General features: G+C 55.3%; 6 protein-coding genes across 6 annotated transcripts; 4 read left to right on the plus strand and 2 right to left on the minus strand.

Annotated features, from left to right (window-relative positions):
- Nucleotides 1-36: 36 nt before the first annotated feature.
- On the plus strand, nt 37-4,787 carry BU26DRAFT_496199 (uncharacterized protein). The gene is made up of 3 exons (XM_033826245.1): nt 37-3,946; nt 3,995-4,158; nt 4,212-4,787. Exons 1-3 carry the CDS (start codon nt 431-433, stop codon nt 4,444-4,446), a joined length of 3,915 nt encoding a protein of 1,304 aa, XP_033676646.1. The 5' UTR covers nt 37-430; the 3' UTR covers nt 4,447-4,787.
- Nucleotides 4,788-5,697: 910 nt separating this feature from the next.
- Nucleotides 5,698-7,701, plus strand: BU26DRAFT_535317 (uncharacterized protein; the record flags this gene model as incomplete). The annotated part of the gene is made up of 2 exons (XM_033831269.1): nt 5,698-7,367; nt 7,671-7,701. The coding sequence occupies 2 exons, from the start codon at nt 5,698-5,700 to the stop codon at nt 7,699-7,701; spliced, it is 1,701 nt and encodes a 566-aa protein (XP_033676647.1).
- A 402-nt stretch (nt 7,702-8,103) lies between these two features.
- On the minus strand, nt 8,104-10,272 carry BU26DRAFT_544436 (ser/Thr protein phosphatase-like protein family; the record flags this gene model as incomplete). Its single annotated transcript, XM_033831737.1, has 2 exons — nt 8,104-10,043; nt 10,106-10,272. The coding sequence occupies 2 exons, from the start codon at nt 10,270-10,272 to the stop codon at nt 8,339-8,341; spliced, it is 1,872 nt and encodes a 623-aa protein (XP_033676648.1). The 3' UTR covers nt 8,104-8,338.
- Nucleotides 10,273-10,725: 453 nt separating this feature from the next.
- BU26DRAFT_535319 (RCC1/BLIP-II) lies at nt 10,726-12,550 on the plus strand (the record flags this gene model as incomplete). Its single annotated transcript, XM_033831270.1, has 3 exons — nt 10,726-10,807; nt 10,856-11,646; nt 11,696-12,550. The coding sequence occupies 3 exons, from the start codon at nt 10,726-10,728 to the stop codon at nt 12,548-12,550; spliced, it is 1,728 nt and encodes a 575-aa protein (XP_033676649.1).
- Nucleotides 12,551-13,275: 725 nt separating this feature from the next.
- On the minus strand, nt 13,276-13,769 carry BU26DRAFT_610832 (uncharacterized protein; the record flags this gene model as incomplete). The annotated part of the gene is made up of 4 exons (XM_033836018.1): nt 13,276-13,351; nt 13,476-13,562; nt 13,628-13,686; nt 13,734-13,769. 4 exons carry the CDS (start codon nt 13,767-13,769, stop codon nt 13,306-13,308), a joined length of 228 nt encoding a protein of 75 aa, XP_033676650.1. The 3' UTR covers nt 13,276-13,305.
- Nucleotides 13,770-14,003: 234 nt separating this feature from the next.
- Nucleotides 14,004-17,545, plus strand: BU26DRAFT_496216 (WD40 repeat-like protein). Its single transcript, XM_033826246.1, has 2 exons — nt 14,004-15,576; nt 15,624-17,545. Exons 1-2 carry the CDS (start codon nt 14,094-14,096, stop codon nt 17,471-17,473), a joined length of 3,333 nt encoding a protein of 1,110 aa, XP_033676651.1. The 5' UTR covers nt 14,004-14,093; the 3' UTR covers nt 17,474-17,545.
- The last annotated feature ends 296 nt before the right edge of the window (nt 17,546-17,841 follow it).

A 17,841-nucleotide genomic window follows, 5' to 3' on the forward strand; every position in this document is an offset into this window, starting at 1 on the left:
CGGGGAGGACTGGGGCCTGAGGAAGCGGTGGTGCCGCGCGCAGCCCGGCGTCGCTCCTCGCACGTGCAACCCGGGCCGATGTCGAGCCCTCCAGGATTGGCGTTGCAGCGAGAGGGTCTGGGCTTCGACGGCGCCCGCGACATCTCCCTAACCATCAATCCCATGCACACGCTGCGCAGCATCGCGCAACACGCTCACTGCCCGTCGCTCTCCGCAAATCCACGCTCACTAGCCCCCCCCGCGCGCCAGTGACGGCAGCCACGCCCACGCCCGCTCCCTGCATCGCCGCCGCAACCCCGCCCGTTGAGCAGCCACTGCACGTCTGCATCTCGTTTGATATTCGCTCGCAACAGCTCATGAGGCAAGAGGAGGACGCCGCCGTGATACAGGCATGCGATGCGGCTGGGAGCCCTATGGTTAAGGCACGCTCATGACGCCACCCGTGCGCTCCGTCAACGCGCAGGGCGACGCGCCAGCCGACCAGGTCTCACTGCTTGCGCCCTCGAGAGGTAGAGATGGCCGCTCGTTGTCCTCAGCTGCGACCAGCGTCATGGCCGGCTCGCGCGGGCAGGCCTCGTACGCGACCGCCAGGGAGGCGCCGGGCAGCTTCAGCTCGCAGTTGAGGCCCACAACGTCGCATGATGGCCGCTTACGTCCTGACTTCGACATGCATGCCATCACGGTGGGCGATGACAGCTCGACCACTACCGAGCAGAGGCAGGCTGAGCTGCAGGACCAGATCGAGAAGGAGACAAAGATCAAGATCGGGTCGGAGAATCTGCTGGAGGCATTGAATGCGAAGAATGCAAAGAACACCAAAGACCAGCGGTTGCAGGTGGAGGAACAGCTGAACTTGTCGAACAGGAAGCTGGCACAGTTGAAGTCGGGATTGGCGGCTGAAATACAAAAAGCGAAGGAAGTCAAGTCTCCGCCTCCAGACCCGCAGAGTCGGCTCTCGTACCTCTTCCGGAGGAATCTTTCTCGATCGCCCTCGCGCCATGTCGTCCAAAAAGAGGAAGAGGAGGAAGAAGAGACGGAGTCGCCTACCTTCGTTCTGGCCGAGATACTCCAAGCACTAGAGGCAGAGGGCATGCAGCCAGAGTACTATGTGGAAAGGGCGAATTCGCTGGTGGATCTCTTTAAGCGGCACCCGACCTTGAAGTACGATCTGGCCTGGTCAATATTTGGCTTGCGGATGCAAACCATGCTTCTAAGCGAAAGCCGAGAGGTCGTTGCCGCCGCCTATCGAGTGATGCGCTACGCTATCACAGACCGCAAATCTCTCCAGGTCATTCGCGGGCTGCATACCGATTATCTGGTCATCCTTTCGCTTGTGAAGGAAAGCAAAGCCAGCGTGGAAAGAGAGCAGGCGCTCAAATTCGTACGTGCCTTCCTAGACGTCAAAAACGGGGTGGAGGAGATCTCCCGCGCCGTTATCCGCATTATTGTCGCTGTGTCCGAGCACAGTGATGATCGACTCAGAAATATAGCTATTCTCACTCTGACCGAGATCCTCGTACGAAAGCCCGCGCTTCTGGTCTCCTCCGGGGGTATGGGCACCCTGACCGATGCTCTCGGAGAAGGGAACTACCATGCAGCGGAGAGCGTTGGAAGCGCTTTCGTGTACCTGCTAGATACCCCTCAAAGGCGGCAATTCTTCAGGTCTGGGCACGAGCTCGAATCCCCTTTTGCCATGTTTACGGACGCTGGCGCAACTCATGGCCACCTCCACGAAGAGAAGTTGAAAGCAAACGCCAAGGTGATCGCATCTCTCTTCAGAAGTTGGCCCGGTTTGCTCGCACTTTGCATGGACAATTTCATGCCGATTCGATCTCTTCTCATGTCACTGCAAATCGAGACCCCGCATGTGCGAAATATTCTCCTGGAATTACTGTTCGACATCCTCCGCATCAAGCCCCCATCATGGTCCTCTTCTTTCCTGGCTGGCCGACGATTGACCACCTATGGCCGCGTCACCAACCTCAAGAGTCAGCCGGCCCAGGACTCTTCGAGCACTAACACTGATCCCGCGAACAAGTGGAATCTGTTGGAGCATTATGTATCAGTTGTGCTGGCTGCATTCCTACATGCTGGCTTAGTCCCCGCTTTGCTCCATGCTGAAGAGGAACCGCTTACCCTGCCATTAAAGAGGAAGACTACTCTCCTGCTTGGCGAGGTCCTGAAGATGGCGAATGAACTGTTACCGCCTTCATGGAGCGCGGAGCTTCAGGTGCTTCCTCAACTTCTGAAGTCAGCCTCCAAATTCCAGACTGAGGACAGGTTCGTCGCCATCGGGACGATCTATCAGGTAGACAGCGTCAACAGGACTCTATACCGTTCAGGCCCCACTTCTCTTTACGCTAGCAAAGCTACCACCACAAACGACAGTACTACTTCAAGTCGCCAGACAGACCAGTCCAAAGCACAGGCGGCAATGCAGATGGATGAAACGACGTTCCGAAATATGATGGTTGACACCCAGGTCCTGAACACCGTCACTTTCCAAAAGTGGAGATGGGATCTCATCCTAAACATCATCGAGGGACCTCTGCTCAACGCGAAGCGGCTCGACGAAGCCATGAAAGCCACCAAGTTCATTCACCGTTTACTTGGGTTTTATCGCCCATTCAAGTATCGATTTTCTGATGTCAAGAACACCAAACCAAATCAACGATATGTCCGAGCGGGCTGTGCTCTCATGCACAGCCTGCTACAGAACCCAGAAGGCGTTCGATATCTCAGTGATAGCAAGTTCATCCGGCAACTTGCAGAGTGCTTGTCTCACTTTGATCGAATGAGCGGACTTACGTCCGAATCCCCCATGTTCCAAGTCGATCGAATGAATGAGACGCTTACCGGAGGGTACTTTGCGCTTTTGGGTGCCTTGACCAAGGATGCCAAAGGTAGTCAGATTCTGGAACGCTGGAGGGTTCTCAATATGTTCTATCATATCATAGAACTCCATGACCGCGATGACTTGATTCGCACATTGCTCAGCAACATGGACTACACGTTGGACGGACATCTACGCATCATCATCTCAAAAGCCATGACGTCCTGTTCGAAAGAGATACGGATGTTCTCCACCAGACTCCTTCGCAAGTACGCAACAAAGCCGATGCAACCTACGGACTCTTCAGGTGTCGCAGAGTGGGCAATAAAGCTGTTGGTAACGCAGCTCTATGACCCAGATGTTGAAGTCTGCGAAGTCGCTATTAAGATCCTAGAAGAGGCATGCAACCAAACAGAGTCATTGGAATACGTTGTAAAATGCCGGCCCGCGTTGGACCACTTAGGCGAAATCGGCGCCCCTCTGCTGCTTCGCTTCCTGTCCACCTCGGTAGGCTACCACTATTTAGATGGATTGGATTACATCACGAGAGAAATGGACGACTGGTTCCTGGGACGGAACGACACCTATGTCGCGTTGATTGAAGCTTCAATGGCTCGGGCTCTTGCTGATATCCCCGAGAAACCTTCAACGCAGCTGTCCTACGATGATGCACCAGAACACCCCGAATACGGCCTTGTGCCACCCCATTTTTACCGCGAACTCACACGGACAAAGGAAGGGTGCAAGCTTCTCAAGCAGAAAGGGCACTTCGACGAGTTTGCAGCCACGATTCGCGACTTCGCGATGGAGCACGAAGACGCTGAAACCATATTGAAGGTCAAAGGGTGCTTGTGGGCTGTCGGGAATGTCGGCTCCATGGAGCTCGGAGCTCCATTTCTTGAAAGCTCAGATGTCGTGAAATGGATCGTGCAGATTGCCGAGACGTCCCAAGTCATGTCGCTCAGGGGCACAGCGTTCTATGTGCTTGGGCTGATCTCCCGCAGTCTCCACGGACAGGAGATCCTGGTCGAATACGGTTGGGACGGCGTTGTCAACGAGGCTGGGGAAGCGTTGGGGTTTTGCCTACCGTTGGATTTCAAGAAGCTCTTCTCGGTTTGTCTTGCGCGTCCATGTTGCCGGTACACGGGCTAACAAGTATAGATGACGCCGTGGGCAGCCAAGGCGGACAACATCAGCTGGAGGCGCAAAGCGGAGGTCAGGGTTGGTGTTACCGACAGTGATGCGGTGAATGCGCGTATTTTGAAGCTTGCGACCGACCTGGGTAACACGGTGCTGGCCAAGAAGGCAGCAAACGACCTCCAAGCGTCAGTGCTTCCCTCTTCGGTACAATGGTGGTACGCTGACATATATACAACAGGATCAAAGCAAAGAAAGCGCCGGGGTTCGCTAAGCCGGCAATCTTCCACAAGGTCATGCAAATACTCGAAGCCCACCACTTCCGGCTGCCGGCTTGTCGATTCATTCTGGACCTGTTCGACAAGTCTGTGCTTCAGCAAATTGTGCTAGAGGAGGAAGACCAGGACGAAGACAGCAGTGATTCGGGGCTAGCAGTGGAGCAGGCCGGTACAAACGGCATGCCGAAAGCATCTTGAGTCGTTCAGGGGTGCAAAATCAGGGTCTGGTGTTGGCGTTCGGATATGTAACAAGAAGTTCTTTGTACACTAGGATGTGTGGCTTGGGCGTTCCAAGGTTGGGTTCACGTTGTTGCATATGGAGTTCTCTGGACCCGCCTGGGAGGGCCCACAGAATATGGACTGGTTTGGGAATATTTTAGCGAGGTCGAATCGATGTCAGCGACATATCGGCCGCAGTGTTGACAGGACTTGCAGTGGGCGGGCCAGCGGTGGCAACCGATGGTGCTAGGACTTAGATTGCACGTTGTAGCCAAGAGAATGTCGAGTCGAATGTCTCCAACAGGCGTCGCGCGTGGCAGTCGGCATCACAGGGTCTCGGGGGGGGGAAGCGTGGACGAGGCGGCAGAGAGGCCGGAGTGGCACATGTGGTAAGATTGTGGTTGACAGACGAGACGTTTGTTAGTGACCACGGCGCGGGGCCCGGCGCTAATTGGCTGACGTGGGCTTTGATGAACTTGGGTCGATGACGCTTGCACGCCTGCATCCGCCGAAGCGGTGGCGGGTGCGTTGCTGCACGCCCTCTGCGCGCACTGTAACGGGCGTGGGCGACCAGGCGCGGCCAGAGACGGGCGGCCGAGTGAATTGGACTCGCCAGGGAGGGCTAGCGGCGCATGCCGATGGGCGCAGGCCGTGCGATAGCCGCGGAGACGAAGTGGCACACTGATCGGGGGCAGGGGCAGGCCGTCGCTCGCCGGCAGGTCGACCTGGCGCAGAACTCCATCGCCGATCCGTCCCCGGCTACGTATCATGCATTCTTGCGCGTGCGTGCGTGCGTGCGGAAACGGAAACATGGCCAGTCCTCATCTGCCTGCAATTGATGACCTCTTCGACTCGAGCACACGCCGGACGGACGAGCCTCGTACATACACTCTTTTCTCCCCTTCGTCCCCCAGCAACAATAGCCCCGTCCGCACGCGCGCCCTTGTTCTGTACACTGCCCGCCATAGTCTATCTGCCCTTTGACGCCGTCCGCTATTGCTGCTCTGACCCCCCGCTGCCGTACCTGCGTCCGCCGCCGTCGCCGCCGCCGCCGCCTCTCCCTACGTCGACGCCGCTTATCTCAACCGACGACGACGACCACCACCACCACCACCACCACCGTTTCACCCCGAGCGCGACACATACTCGGGAAGCCACCGCCCGCCCACAGTCGCAGCTGCCGCAGCGGCACATGGAGGAAAGCGCTACCACGACATAGAAGCCAGCTGTATGAATCGGCAACGGAGGAAAGACTTTCTTCTCCCCCTCGGCGGAGAGCAGTCATTCGAGCCGCCAGTGCCTCCGCAGTCCTTGATGGTCGGCAATGTGCCGTCGCAAGAGTCTCCGGAGCAGGTTGCCCTGGCCGCCCACCGCGATGCACGACAGCTGGTTCGTCTGGTGCAATGTCCGCAGTGCTCGCGGCCCCTTAGCGCTCCGGCGACGCTGCCATGCGGTCACACAGTCTGCCGCCGCTGCTTGCCCCATCCTCGGCCTCGCGCCAACATATCCTATCCGAACACGCCCGACCGCCTCTTCGGCCTTGCCTGTCCCCTTCCGCAATGCGGTGCAGAGCATGCAGCCGCAGAGTGCAATGTGGACGTGACCTTGTCCAAGCTGGTGGAGCTGATCAAGGCCGAGATGACCAAGCACAACCCTTCGACGCATGCCACTCCCACGCAGCTGGAAGAAATTCTACAATGCGACGACAGCATGGCCATGGAAGAGAAGGAGAAGATGCGGGACATTAGTAACCAGAGGGTTCTGCATGGCGGTCGACTGGTGTCCACGTTCACAATGGCAGAGATAGGCGAGCTCCAGTATGGCTCCGACCTCGTATACCACACCCTGTCAAGCACGGGCGACGACTACCAACAACTGGACAATGCACTACTCGACCGCCTCCGAGAAGTGGCGCACAAGGAGCTAGATTGCCTGGTATGCTACACTTTGATGATGGACCCGACCACGACATCCTGCGGCCACACATTCTGTCGCCGCTGTCTTGCCCGGGTTATGGATCACAGCAGTATATGTCCTGTGTGCCGTCGGGATCTGCACATCCCAGCCTCGTTGCAGAACAAGTGCAGCAATGCCCTGCTGAACTCTTTGCTCAACGGGCTCTGTCCTGACCTTGTTGCCGCACGCGCGGCGGCCGCGGAGGCAGAGGAGCAGCCCGGTGATGACACTCTCACCACGCCATTATTCGTATGCACCTTGGCCCTACCCACGATGCCAACCTTCCTCCACGTATTCGAGCCCCGATATCGCTTGATGATGCGGCGTTGCGTTGAGGGTAACAGGCAGTTTGGTATGGTGATGTACAACAGGACCTCGGCTCCGCAAGGTGACCTCGGTCCCACGCAGTTTCTTGAATACGGTACGCTCCTCGAAATTGTCAATTTCGAGCTGTTGCGCGACGGTCGTAGCTTCGTAGAAACGCGAGGCGTCGGTCGATTCAGGATCTGCGCTCATGGCATGCTGGATGGGTATCATGTCGGTCGCATCGAGCGCGTAGAGGATCTCTCGCTCGCTGAAGAGGGAGAGCTGGAACAACGTGAGACCACCAGCGCACAAGAACTGGCGGATCAGTTCCAGCGCGAAAACCCAGATGCCGCGCTTCCCGCTGATATTGCGCTGAATCTACACTCTACGCAAAATCTTCTTGACAGTTGCATGGAGTTCATCAGGCAGATGAGGCAAGCGAGCGCCCCATGGCTCAGTGCGCGAATTGTCAGCGTCTACGGTGAACCGCCAGAAGATCCTGCGTTGTTCCCCTATTGGTTCGCATCCGTTTTACCGATTACCGAAGAAGAGAAGTACGTGCTTTTAAGGACAAACCGGGTCCGCGAGCGCTTGAAGATCGTGTACTCGTGGATTGGGAGGATACGAGGCCAGAGATGGTGAGTCCTAGAAGATCTCTTATATTGTCTAAACCCTCCGCGGAATGAAGTTCGAGTCCCAACAAAAGCAGTTTATGTGGGATAAACCCCAATACCCAATACCGACCCAACTATATACATACAGTGTTGATCGGCATTGCTGTGTAACGGGTTGGCTCGAGACACGGTACAGCGGCGGACGAGAAAGTTAACTTATGTCCGGAGAATTCCACAGCCGCTTCCTGGCCCTGGTCCGAGCGTTGTCCTGCCCTTATCGTCGACTCAATAATGTAATTAGTCGCCCAGATACTAACAGTTCTATAGGCCTTCCGGAAACGCATGCAGCATCCTGTGACTCTTCATAGCGCCGATCATGCTCGCCGTTGCCATTACCATGTCAGTCAACAACCGACCTATCGCATAGCCGGCTATTAGACCAGCACTTATCACATCGATTTCTATTTCCATTCCGACTCAAACTGAATGTAATTCTTTGCACTTTGTCAGCGGAGCATTTGGGGGAGTTTAGAGATTTCTTTCGCTCTGTTTACAGCATGGCTTTTTCAAGATTACCCCCCTATCAGGAGGACAGACGCTTCTAGGCGTGTCCATGTTTCCCTTTGCCTTTTTCAAAACCAGTTACAAGACTGGACTACCTCTTGAAGAGAGTACGAGCTTTACCTCGCTAAGCGCCCATCTGCGAGGGTGGGATCTCATGGAAGACTTCAACTTGGCAAGCGCCGAAGACGGGAGACGTGGATGATTGAGTCGAAATGGAATGAGAATGATGTATATATAGTTACCTGAGGGAGAGGATGAATAGATGGCAGATTCTACTTCAATTATTGACGTCCCTACTGCTCATACCATACTTTTGAGCTGGCCGAGAGCATGCTATGCGAGGCGAAACCCAGAATATGAACCAACCCAAGCACCAAGTCTAGGATATCCCCAGCGTACAGCTAGTCTGCCCACATGTGCTACGCGCAGATCTATTCTGGACAGCTCTCCCCTTTCACATCCCAGTGCTCCTTCACCCAATCCGTCATAATATCCGTAAAACTCTTGCCATGCGCATAGTATTCCGTATCCTCTTCACTATAACTCTCACCCAGGTACTCCAGGGCCAGAAGCACCCACTTCTCGATAAACTCGTTGTACATGACATCCACCGCCTGCGGCTCTTCGTCTTCTTCGGGATTAAAGCCAATCGTTGCTTGTACGCAGTTCGGCACCTCGTAGAATTGGATCGGCGAGTGCAGCGTATCATCTCCATCCTCGCCGGCATCGTCCCAAGTCGTGTAGCCGGGTGGTAGTGGTTTCGTTTGAGCTTTCAAGGGAGACTGGGAGAGCCGATTGGGCTCGTGGTAGGAAGAAGAAGAAGAAGAAGGAGGAGGAGGAGGAGGATAGGTATATAGTTCGGGACGATACTGCGCAGCAACGTGCTCCGGGGGCTGCAGATACACACCCCGTTCACTCATAGCGTCTAGTATCGGACCCTCGTTATTCAGCAGCTGCAATACTCTCTTCGCCGCCGCGTACGGTACGTCTTTTATATACCGTATGCCCGAGGTAAACGGTGAGACGAGGAATTTTGTGTCTTTTGTGAAGGGCCCTTTGAAGATGTCGAAGCGGATGCCGCCCGTGTTCGTTATGACGAGTGCTTTTCCGCCGTCTTCGGGCTCGATGGACTGGGGTAGCAGCTCCTCGTCGAGCCAGGTGAAGATGCTTTCGTGATGTGGATAGGGCCGGCGACTGACCCAGAGATCGGAGGGCGCGCAGCCGTAGCGTGTGCCGAGGCCGAGGGATTTGCGGGCGGAAATGATGGCGCGGGTCACGTTGAGGCCCCGTTCTGTCAGAAAAGTCTGGCTATCCTTTCCGCTGTGGTGCTGGAAGGAATAGAGGTTGTTGTCGATGTACCGTCGGGCGAACGCAAGTTTAGATTTCCGCGATTTTGGCTGCTGGGTGGATGAGCCTCCTGTGGAAAGTCCTTCGATGGACATGAAGCCGATGGTTTCCATATACCGTCCGCTCTCCAGGGCCACGGATTTGGGGTCGAAGATCTTGTAGTCCCGGATATGCGTGTGCCCGCCGAAGAACTGGATCGGCGTGTCCCAGTGCGCTTTCCGGATGGTGGAGAAGAGGAGTGCGTATTCCGGTGATCTGACGTCGACATGGCCAAATACGAGGATGAGGTCGACATCTTTGTCCCTCAGGGCTTCTGTAAACCAAGCTTCTTTTACTGTTTGCTCAACGGGGATAACGACGGTGTTATTATCGTTTCCAGTGAAATCGAAGAGGAAGCCGAAAGCGAGGATGCGTATCCCTTGGTTCTTCGTCTTGAACTTTTTGTATCGTGGTGCAAGGGGTTGGCGCTCTCCGGTGTCAGGGTTGTAGATATCGAGGTTAGAGGCGAGGTAGTGGCCCTTGAAGTCTGGAACCGTATGATAAAACTCGCCATTTGCCGTGTGCGCTTTGTAGAGCTCATGGTTGCCGGAGCATATCAAGTCGATCTGCTGTTCCTTTGCTATTTCGTATGTGAACTTGCCGCGCGGCTTTGAGGAGTCGTATATTGCGTTTCCTTCGACGCGGTCTCCGGTGTCGATAAGGAGGAGGTCTGAACCTTCTGCATCAGCTTTATCGTGCAGGTGCTTGGCGAATGATACGTAGTCTCCCCAGTCAGCCGAGTATGAGGGTCTAAGTGCTGTTAGCCCGAGCTCTCTTTATCACGTGCGGACTGAGTTGAGATAGGATTTTACTCTTGCAAATGTCCACCCCACCACCCGTGGATGTCGGTAGTGTGCAGGAAGTTTAACTGCGCCCATGGCAGCTCGCGTAGAGGTGCAGCAATGGGAGACGGGGCTGACGGCTGCGCGCATAATGCGGCCCCAAAATGAGTGAAGGAAGTTAACAAGGCCCCGAGCATGCTATCACCACCCTCTCGGCCGCTTTTCGCCAGGCAGTGTGCGTGTGAGCTGAGGGCAAGGCAGATAATGTAGGCACTGCCGTTGAGCACCTGAATGGTGCCTGGACGAGTTATCGGCACGCAGCCCGGGGAAGCGGTGAAAGCAAACAGAGAATCACAAGAGAGGAGTTAGAGCAGATATATACTCCGGTGCCCCACGGCCACCAAGGTAAACAGTTATCACGCGGGCTTGCAGTGTTCCGGTGACTGTGACGTTAGTCGCCGTGAATGGGTCTTGGCTGACTCAGCTGTGGCTGGTGCAGGCACGCACCCCTGCCGAATAAGCGTGGGCCCGACGAGTTCATATCGCGTTCCTGGTCTCTTTTTTCTTAGGACTACCACAACACGCCAATACAACAACTCTCCTTCGGCTCTTCTCAACTCGTTGCGGCTGCGCCATCCCACCGCACAACAATGGCTCCTCGAGGAACGACGCGCGCTGCTGCCGCAAAGCCAGCGAAGCCCGAGCCTAAAGAAGTCACCGTCAATGGCACTGGTATGTCATTAGCACACAACCCATTGCCTTCATCGCTAACTCATCTAGGCGCTGGACGAGGTCGCGCGAAGAAGTCAGAGACGCCCGCTGTAAACGGCACGGTGGTACCGCCTGCGAAGAAGGCCGCGGCCGGTAAGTCGACCACGTCGCGAGTTCTCCGCTCAGGTGCTTACGCCTCTCGAGCCGCTCCCCGTGCTCGCACAAAGAAGGAGGAGACCCCCGCTCCCGCGCCGAAACATGTCGAGAAGCGCAAGAAAGACGAAGAGAGCGAGCCCGAGCCCGAGCCAGAACACAAACCGAAGAAGGCAAAGACAAAGGCAGTGAAGGAACCGCCGAAACCTCAGCCCAAGGGCCCGCGACGTGTCCACGGCAAGAAGACCGAGATTAACGCGATTCGATATACCGTTCCTCTGAAGGTCTTTGTTTTCGGCGAAGGCAGCTCAGGCGAGCTCGGCCTCGGCGCGACGAACCGCGCTATCGACGTGAAGCGGCCGCGCTTCAATGAAGCGCTCACCAACATGAGTGTCGTCAGGATTGCGACGGGGGGCATGCACGTCGTCGCGTTGACGAAGGACAACCAGATTCTCACTTGGGGCGTCAACGACAACGGCGCTCTGGGACGCGACACATCAGGCGCGGATGTCTTGCGGGACATAGATGATGACGACTCTGACTCAGAAGACGAGACGGGTGGTTTGAACGAGAAGGAGGCCACTCCGACCGCGATTTCCATGGAGCATTTCCCGGAAGATACAGTGTTTGTGGACATTGCGGCCGGAGACAGTTGTTCCTTTGCGCTGACAACCGAGGGCGCTGTGTATGGCTGGGGTACTTTCCGCGTAGGTATTTCCCATCGTATTCGAAGAATTAGCGCTAACAGGCGTACAGAAAAACGAAGGTATTCTTGGCTTTGAACGAACCCTCAATACCGCGAATACACCTGTTTACATCGAGGGTGTGAAGAAAGTCACACAGATCGCCTGCGGAACCAACCACGTTCTCACGCTTGATAAGGACAAGCACGTCTATGCCTGGGGCAACGGTCAGCAAAACCAATTGGGCCGCCGCGTGACGGAGCGCAACCTCATCGAAGCCCTTTTGCCCAATCGCGTGGGCTTCCACGACAGTTCCGTTAAGCGACCGAGCCAGCGAATCGTCAAGATTGCCTGCGGTGATTACCACGGTATAGCTATCGGCGAAGACGGCCATATCTGGACCTGGGGCGCCAACAACTATTGCGAGACTGGACACCCCGAGAACGCTGGAGCAGAGGGCGCTACCGTCCTGACACCCCGCGTCGTCCATAGCCTCGAGGGAAAGAACGTTATATCTGTCGAAGGAGGGTCGCATCACAACATTGCCATCACCGCTAGCGGCGCAGTACTCGTTTGGGGTCGCTGTGACGGCTCCCAAACCGGAATTCCTCCTGACCAGATCGAAGCTATTCACGACGAGACTAGGCTCCAGCGGAACCACGGCAAGCCTAAGATTCTCATAGTGCCAACTCCCGTCCCTGGCCTCAAGGACGTCGTTACTGGCGCTTGCGGGCCTGAACACACCATTGTCATCACTAAGGGCGGCAAGGCTTATTCATGGGGGTTCTCCGCCAACTACCAAACTGGACAAGGCACAGAGGACGACATCGAAACCCCGACCCTAATCGACAACACGGCTGTACGAGACACCAAGCTCACCTGGGCCGGTGCTGGTGGCCAATATTCGATCCTCGCTAGTGAAATCTAGCGAGAAGGGGTAAACAAGCTCTCTGCCTCCTTAAACCCCTCCGTTGTCGTTTCTTCCTTACTTTCTAGACGTCTTTTTGGGTATCCCTTTCGGTGGGTAGCTTATCTGGCGTTATGGGCGATTATGCATGGGCGGCTGGGTCTGCATAGCGCTATCTTCTTCCCCTCTTCATGGCACGGAAGGATTTGATCTACTTGGCTATCTAGTTTCCCCAGTGCTATGTCAAAATGGAGGTCTTGGACAGCGTAGTCTTAAGAATGGATGCGCGGGCTATAGTCCAACTTGTAATAATAGAGTGCTGTGCTTGTTTCTCACTTAGTTGTGACACTTGGTGCCCCTGAACTTGAGGAGAAGGCTTTTTATAAACTACTTTGCTGACCGTGGTGCGTCCGCGGGGAGCGAGTGTCAACTACCGAGAGACTTGAATCGGAGTTTCTACCGTGGGAAGCTTCGGAAAGCTTCAAGTTCATTTACACAGCTGTGGACGTGTTTTGCGAACCTTGTTGCTTTACGGTTACGCAACTTGCGATGCCACGCCTAGGCTAGTGATTGAGAAGAGGCTTTATGTGGTCGGACCGGTGGGACTTGCAGCAAATAGATTCAAAGCTTCGGTATCAGAGAGTAAGCAGGCTTTCATTCCTTTTCCGCACCATAACGCCATAAAAATGCCCTTGACACGCAAACCTCCAAGCCATCATAGCCCGCACCCTCTCGGCGAGGGTCTCCATTATTTCAAGGGCGCAAGGGCCCTCTCACTACCGCCGCATAGCCCTCGCCTGCTCCCTCTCGCTCGCATTGTACCTGCAAACGCACAACGTTAGCCCCTGTCCGGGACGTATTTCAGGCCATGAGATCTGCGTTCTTCTTGGCCGCTTTCTCGCGCATCTTCTTGCGCATTTCGGCGCGCTCGATGGAAGGCACGTACTTGAGGAGTTTCTCGATAAGGTCAACATGGGTGAGCAGCATGCGCCGGCAGCAGTAGCGCTGGAGGTTGAGGCTGTCGATGGCTTCCCTGGTATCGCGGGGAAGTTAGATGATTCGGGGTAAAGGTTGCGGAGAGGACAGGCGAGGGCTTACGCATCATCCATGCCGCTATCTATGCGCTCGAGGTATTTCTCCCAGAGGTCGCCGACGACCTGACGAGGGTCAGCTATGGGTTGAAAGAGGGGCATGGGGCGCGTACCTTGCCGCAGGAGAAGCAGCGGATGGGGATGATCATTTTGGGGGCAGTGCTAGCTTTGATATGCTCTATGAAGGCGCGCGATCAAATAGTTTGCACGCTGGCTGCAAGAGAAGAGGGTCGGAGGAGGGGCGCTTGAGCTTGCTTGAAAGTTGTCGTGAGCGCTCAAAGAAATTCAGGGCCCCGGCGACGGCTAAACCTCGGTGGTATGCGGGCGGTAAAAAGCTCGGACCTCCGTCTGTCGAAATTATTTCGAGCTTTCGAACTTTTTGGCGAACCTCTAGAGCACTTCGTGCAGAGTTTTACAGCGGCTCTTTGAGACTCTACCGGCGCTGGATCCTTTGCGCTGCGAAGGTGATCGCAATGGCTGGTACTCCAGAGACGTTAAATTTGAAGAGGAAGAGGGAAGGGGCAGAGCCACACAGGAAGAAGGCGAAGAGAGAAGAAAAGAGCAAGGCGGCGGAAGCGGAAGCGCAGAACGGTACTCCTGGGAAAGTGGAAACTGCTACGCCGGTAGCCAAACCGACGCCCAAGCCGACGCCGACACCGAAAGCGAAGCATGGACTTTCAGAGAAGCCTCAGACGAACGGTGCGCGCGAGTCCGCTGCTGGTACGCCCTCAAGCTCGCGGAAAGACAGGAAGCAATCCAAATTGAAGGGTGCTCATGGTCTGGAAATCACCAATGCACCAGCAGTTAGGGTTGAGGACCAGGCTGCCGCGGAAGCCACTCCCGTACGGGAGCAGAAAATTGTCGGTGGAAATGCGGTCGCTGCAGAAAGCGCATCTAAAGACTCTAAGACGAAAAAGAGCGAGAAGCAAAAATGGAAAGAGCGCAATCGGAAGAGCGAAAACGTAATCAAGGAGAAGGTCCCCGAAAACAGCAGGACCGAGGAGTCTATTGCAGCGTCAAGCGGGCATGGCGATAAAGAGGCCCAGCCTTCAAAGAAGAAGAAAGAGAAGAAGAGCAAGGGTATATCATCCGATCGCTGGTCGATATCCGGCCCCCATGGAGGCTGGTTCTTGCCGCAGGATCCTGTGTTCTCCCGAGACGAGAAGTGCCTTCTTCTGGCCAAACTGCAAGCCCTGGAGGTATACTCAACAGAGACATCGTTGCTTGCAAACGAGCTTCCTTTGCGTGGCTCAGCAGTGATCTTAGCCTACGCTCTGTCTGCTTCCGAGCCGAACCATGTCTATATTGTAGACTCCGCCGGTATCGTTACACTACGAAACTGGACCAACAGGTCCATGATTGGGCGCTGGGACATTGGAGGGAACGTGCGACATTTGGCAGTGGTCACCCAGCCGGAGTCTGCCCTTGATCTGCTGTACTGTTACGAGGCCGGAGGCAGCCATATCATCAACGTGCATGCCCTCCGCACAGCGAATCAAAGTGCTCCGACGGAGCTCAAGTGCATACTGAAAAGCAGCTCCCCGATCACCGGGCTGCAAGTTTTCCTCCAAGGAAAGATCGTCGTCGTCAGCTCGGCCGACTCCATTATGATTGGCAAGCCCACAAAGCTTCACAAAACGGCGTTGCAGGATTTGGGGTACACGTGGCAAGAATTCAAGACGTCTAAGCGCATTACTGCCTTCAATGCTCACATTCGACTTCCGGAGAATCTAAAGGGAAAGAACCTAGAACAAGACCCTCGAGACCACTTGGATCTTGCCATTGGGGACGAGGAAGGCGCTATACACCTCTTTGAAGATATACTCGCATCATTTGCTGCGATCGAAAAGAGTCAAAAAGGCGGCAAAGACAAGAGCATCGGTCCCGAAAGTCTCAGGCCGAAGCGTCTTCACTGGCATAGAGATGCGGTGGGTTCGCTGAAGTGGTCACTAGATGGTAAGCAGTCCGCCAGAGTTTTCGGTACTTGTGATTGACACACGCAGGTAACTACCTGATCTCGGGAGGCAACGAAACGGTCATCACGATATGGCAACTTTCGACCGGGAAGCAGCAACACCTCCCTCACCTTACCGCGGCGATTGAGCATATCGTGGTGTCTCCGTCCGGCGCATCGTATGCCATTTCACTCGCGAATAACTCCGTAATCGTGCTCTCAACGTCGGAACTGGAGGCGAGGACGAACATCGTCGGAGTTCAGTCGCGGAGGATCGACCTGGAGCAACTACCGCGCGAGACCAACCCGAGAATATATCCGTTTGAGATCTTCGGTCCTATTCCTATGGCTATTGATGCAGAGGACGGAAAACGTGTGCTGTTTACCACGCCATCGTCTCAGCCGCGTCATCGGCGGCGTTCAGGGCTCGTTCCTGAACCCTACCTTCAAACCTTTGATATGGCTACGCAACGCGCGATCTCACGGCAGGCTCTCACCCGGAACAATGCTACGGACCCGAACATGGGCCCTGAAGGCAGGAGAATAGATGAGCCGAGTGTCAAGTTCCTACAGGTCAGTTGTGACGGAAAATGGCTTGCTACGGTTGACGAGTGGATCCCGCCGCGGGCCGACATGGGCTTCCTCGAGGAAGGCATACCTGCGTTTAACGAAGAGGAGCGGACGTACCGCCGAGAAGTCTACCTCAAGTTCTGGCTGTGGGATGCAAAGAGTTCGCAGTGGTCGCTCGGTACTCGCATTGATGCGCCCCACTTCCTTGAAGCGTTATCGGCGCATGCCTCCGTTTTCGACCTCGTTGCGGATCCTTCTGGACTGGGCTTCGCCACTGTAGGTGAAGACCGATTTATTCGCGTCTGGAGGCCTAGGACGAGAATACAAGGTGGTCTCGTTGTTCGTGGAGCCGACAAACCCCAAGGTCTTGTTACCTGGTCTCTTGACCGCTTGATAACGATACCGAGTCAGCTCGACGTCGGCGAGACGAACGGAGATACACAGGAATGGTCAGACTTGCGCACCTGTCGGTTAAGCTTCTCTTCGGATGGCTCGGCCCTTGCTGCTGGCGTCTCATGGATGTCAGAGGGTCAATCCGGTGTAATCCACATCGTTGACACGGAAGCAGGCATCATTCGACGTTCGATAACAGAGCTAGAAATGCGTGCACTGTCCGGTATTGGGATCATTGGTCGCTATCTGGTCGCTGTTAGCGGCTCCGTCATTGTGTGGGACATGGTGTTGGATCAGCTCGTTTATTTCTTCCCTGTCGAAACCCCCGGTGTTGACATTGAGAACCGCGCCCCGTTCGTACGGCTTGCAGTCAATGAAGAGGACGGCACTTTTGCGGTCTCGGTCCCACAGTTCGAGAAGAACCACAAGTCGAAGTCGCGAGACACCAAGAGGTTCAAGAAAGCATCCGCCAAGGTCCACATTTTCAACACCGACAACCTAAAAGCACCCTGGAGTACAAAGCTTCCTGGTATCGTCCTGGGTCTGGCTCCTGTGAGAGGTAGAGGATATGTCGCCCTGGACTCGGCATCAAGCATTCGCGTCATCGGTCCAAAAGCCATCGCACTCCAACTCCCTACTCCGCCGCCTGGGCCTGAGCCACAGCTTCTCGCCGACGGTATGGATGTGGATATAAAGGAGGAAGATGATGATACACAGACAGTGTCGAAAAAGAGGGTATCGCTGTCGCAATTCGAGGCCAATGAGGGGCTTTGGCAGGATTCTGAGAACGACAAGCCTGTCGTCAGGCCGGAACAGCTACAGGATTTGTTTGAAAGAGGGCCCTCGCACTCAACGCCTGCATGCAGGGATCAGTTCAGTGCCTTCGTTGCATTGCGTGCTCGGAAACCAAACCCTCATCTAGGATTGCTGGCATAGCTTAGCAGAAGGGCAAAATGTTAAGGGGCTCGATGCAGAAAATACAATACAGACGGTTCATGCAGTCCCCGTAACCTTGGGTAGACGTGAGATCTGATCCCTAGGGACCCCTAGGGACGTAGTGACTCTTCTAGACGGAGATTTGCCTAGCGCAATTACACGGCAGGGTGCCCTAACCCTAAGAAACGTGCGTTGTAGTGCGTCGTAGTACCCGGGAAAAACGAACCGCCGCCAGTCAACCATGGAGGCAACGTGAATATCACAGCATCTAGAGTCCTCATGAATACCCACAAGTTCACGTCTAAAAGACAGCGGTTAATATAAACTCCATGGAGAGATCGTCACCAGTCGATCGCCATTGGCCCTAG

Source organism: Trematosphaeria pertusa (assembly GCF_010094035.1).
Source record: "Trematosphaeria pertusa strain CBS 122368 unplaced genomic scaffold BU26scaffold_23, whole genome shotgun sequence".
In the NCBI taxonomy this organism is placed as follows: Eukaryota; Fungi; Ascomycota; class Dothideomycetes; order Pleosporales; family Trematosphaeriaceae; genus Trematosphaeria; species Trematosphaeria pertusa.

Coding starts and splice junctions, on each gene's coding strand:
- BU26DRAFT_496216 (XM_033826246.1), top strand. CDS start 14,094: ATGGCTGGTACTCCAGAGACGTTAAATTTGAAGAGGAAGAGGGAAGGG. Junction 15,577..15,623: donor GCTGAAGTGGTCACTAGATG/GTAAGCAGTCCG, acceptor TGACACACGCAG/GTAACTACCTGATCTCGGGA.
- BU26DRAFT_496199 (XM_033826245.1), top strand. CDS start 431: ATGACGCCACCCGTGCGCTCCGTCAACGCGCAGGGCGACGCGCCAGCC. Junction 3,947..3,994: donor ATTTCAAGAAGCTCTTCTCG/GTTTGTCTTGCG, acceptor TAACAAGTATAG/ATGACGCCGTGGGCAGCCAA. Junction 4,159..4,211: donor GCAGCAAACGACCTCCAAGC/GTCAGTGCTTCC, acceptor TATATACAACAG/GATCAAAGCAAAGAAAGCGC.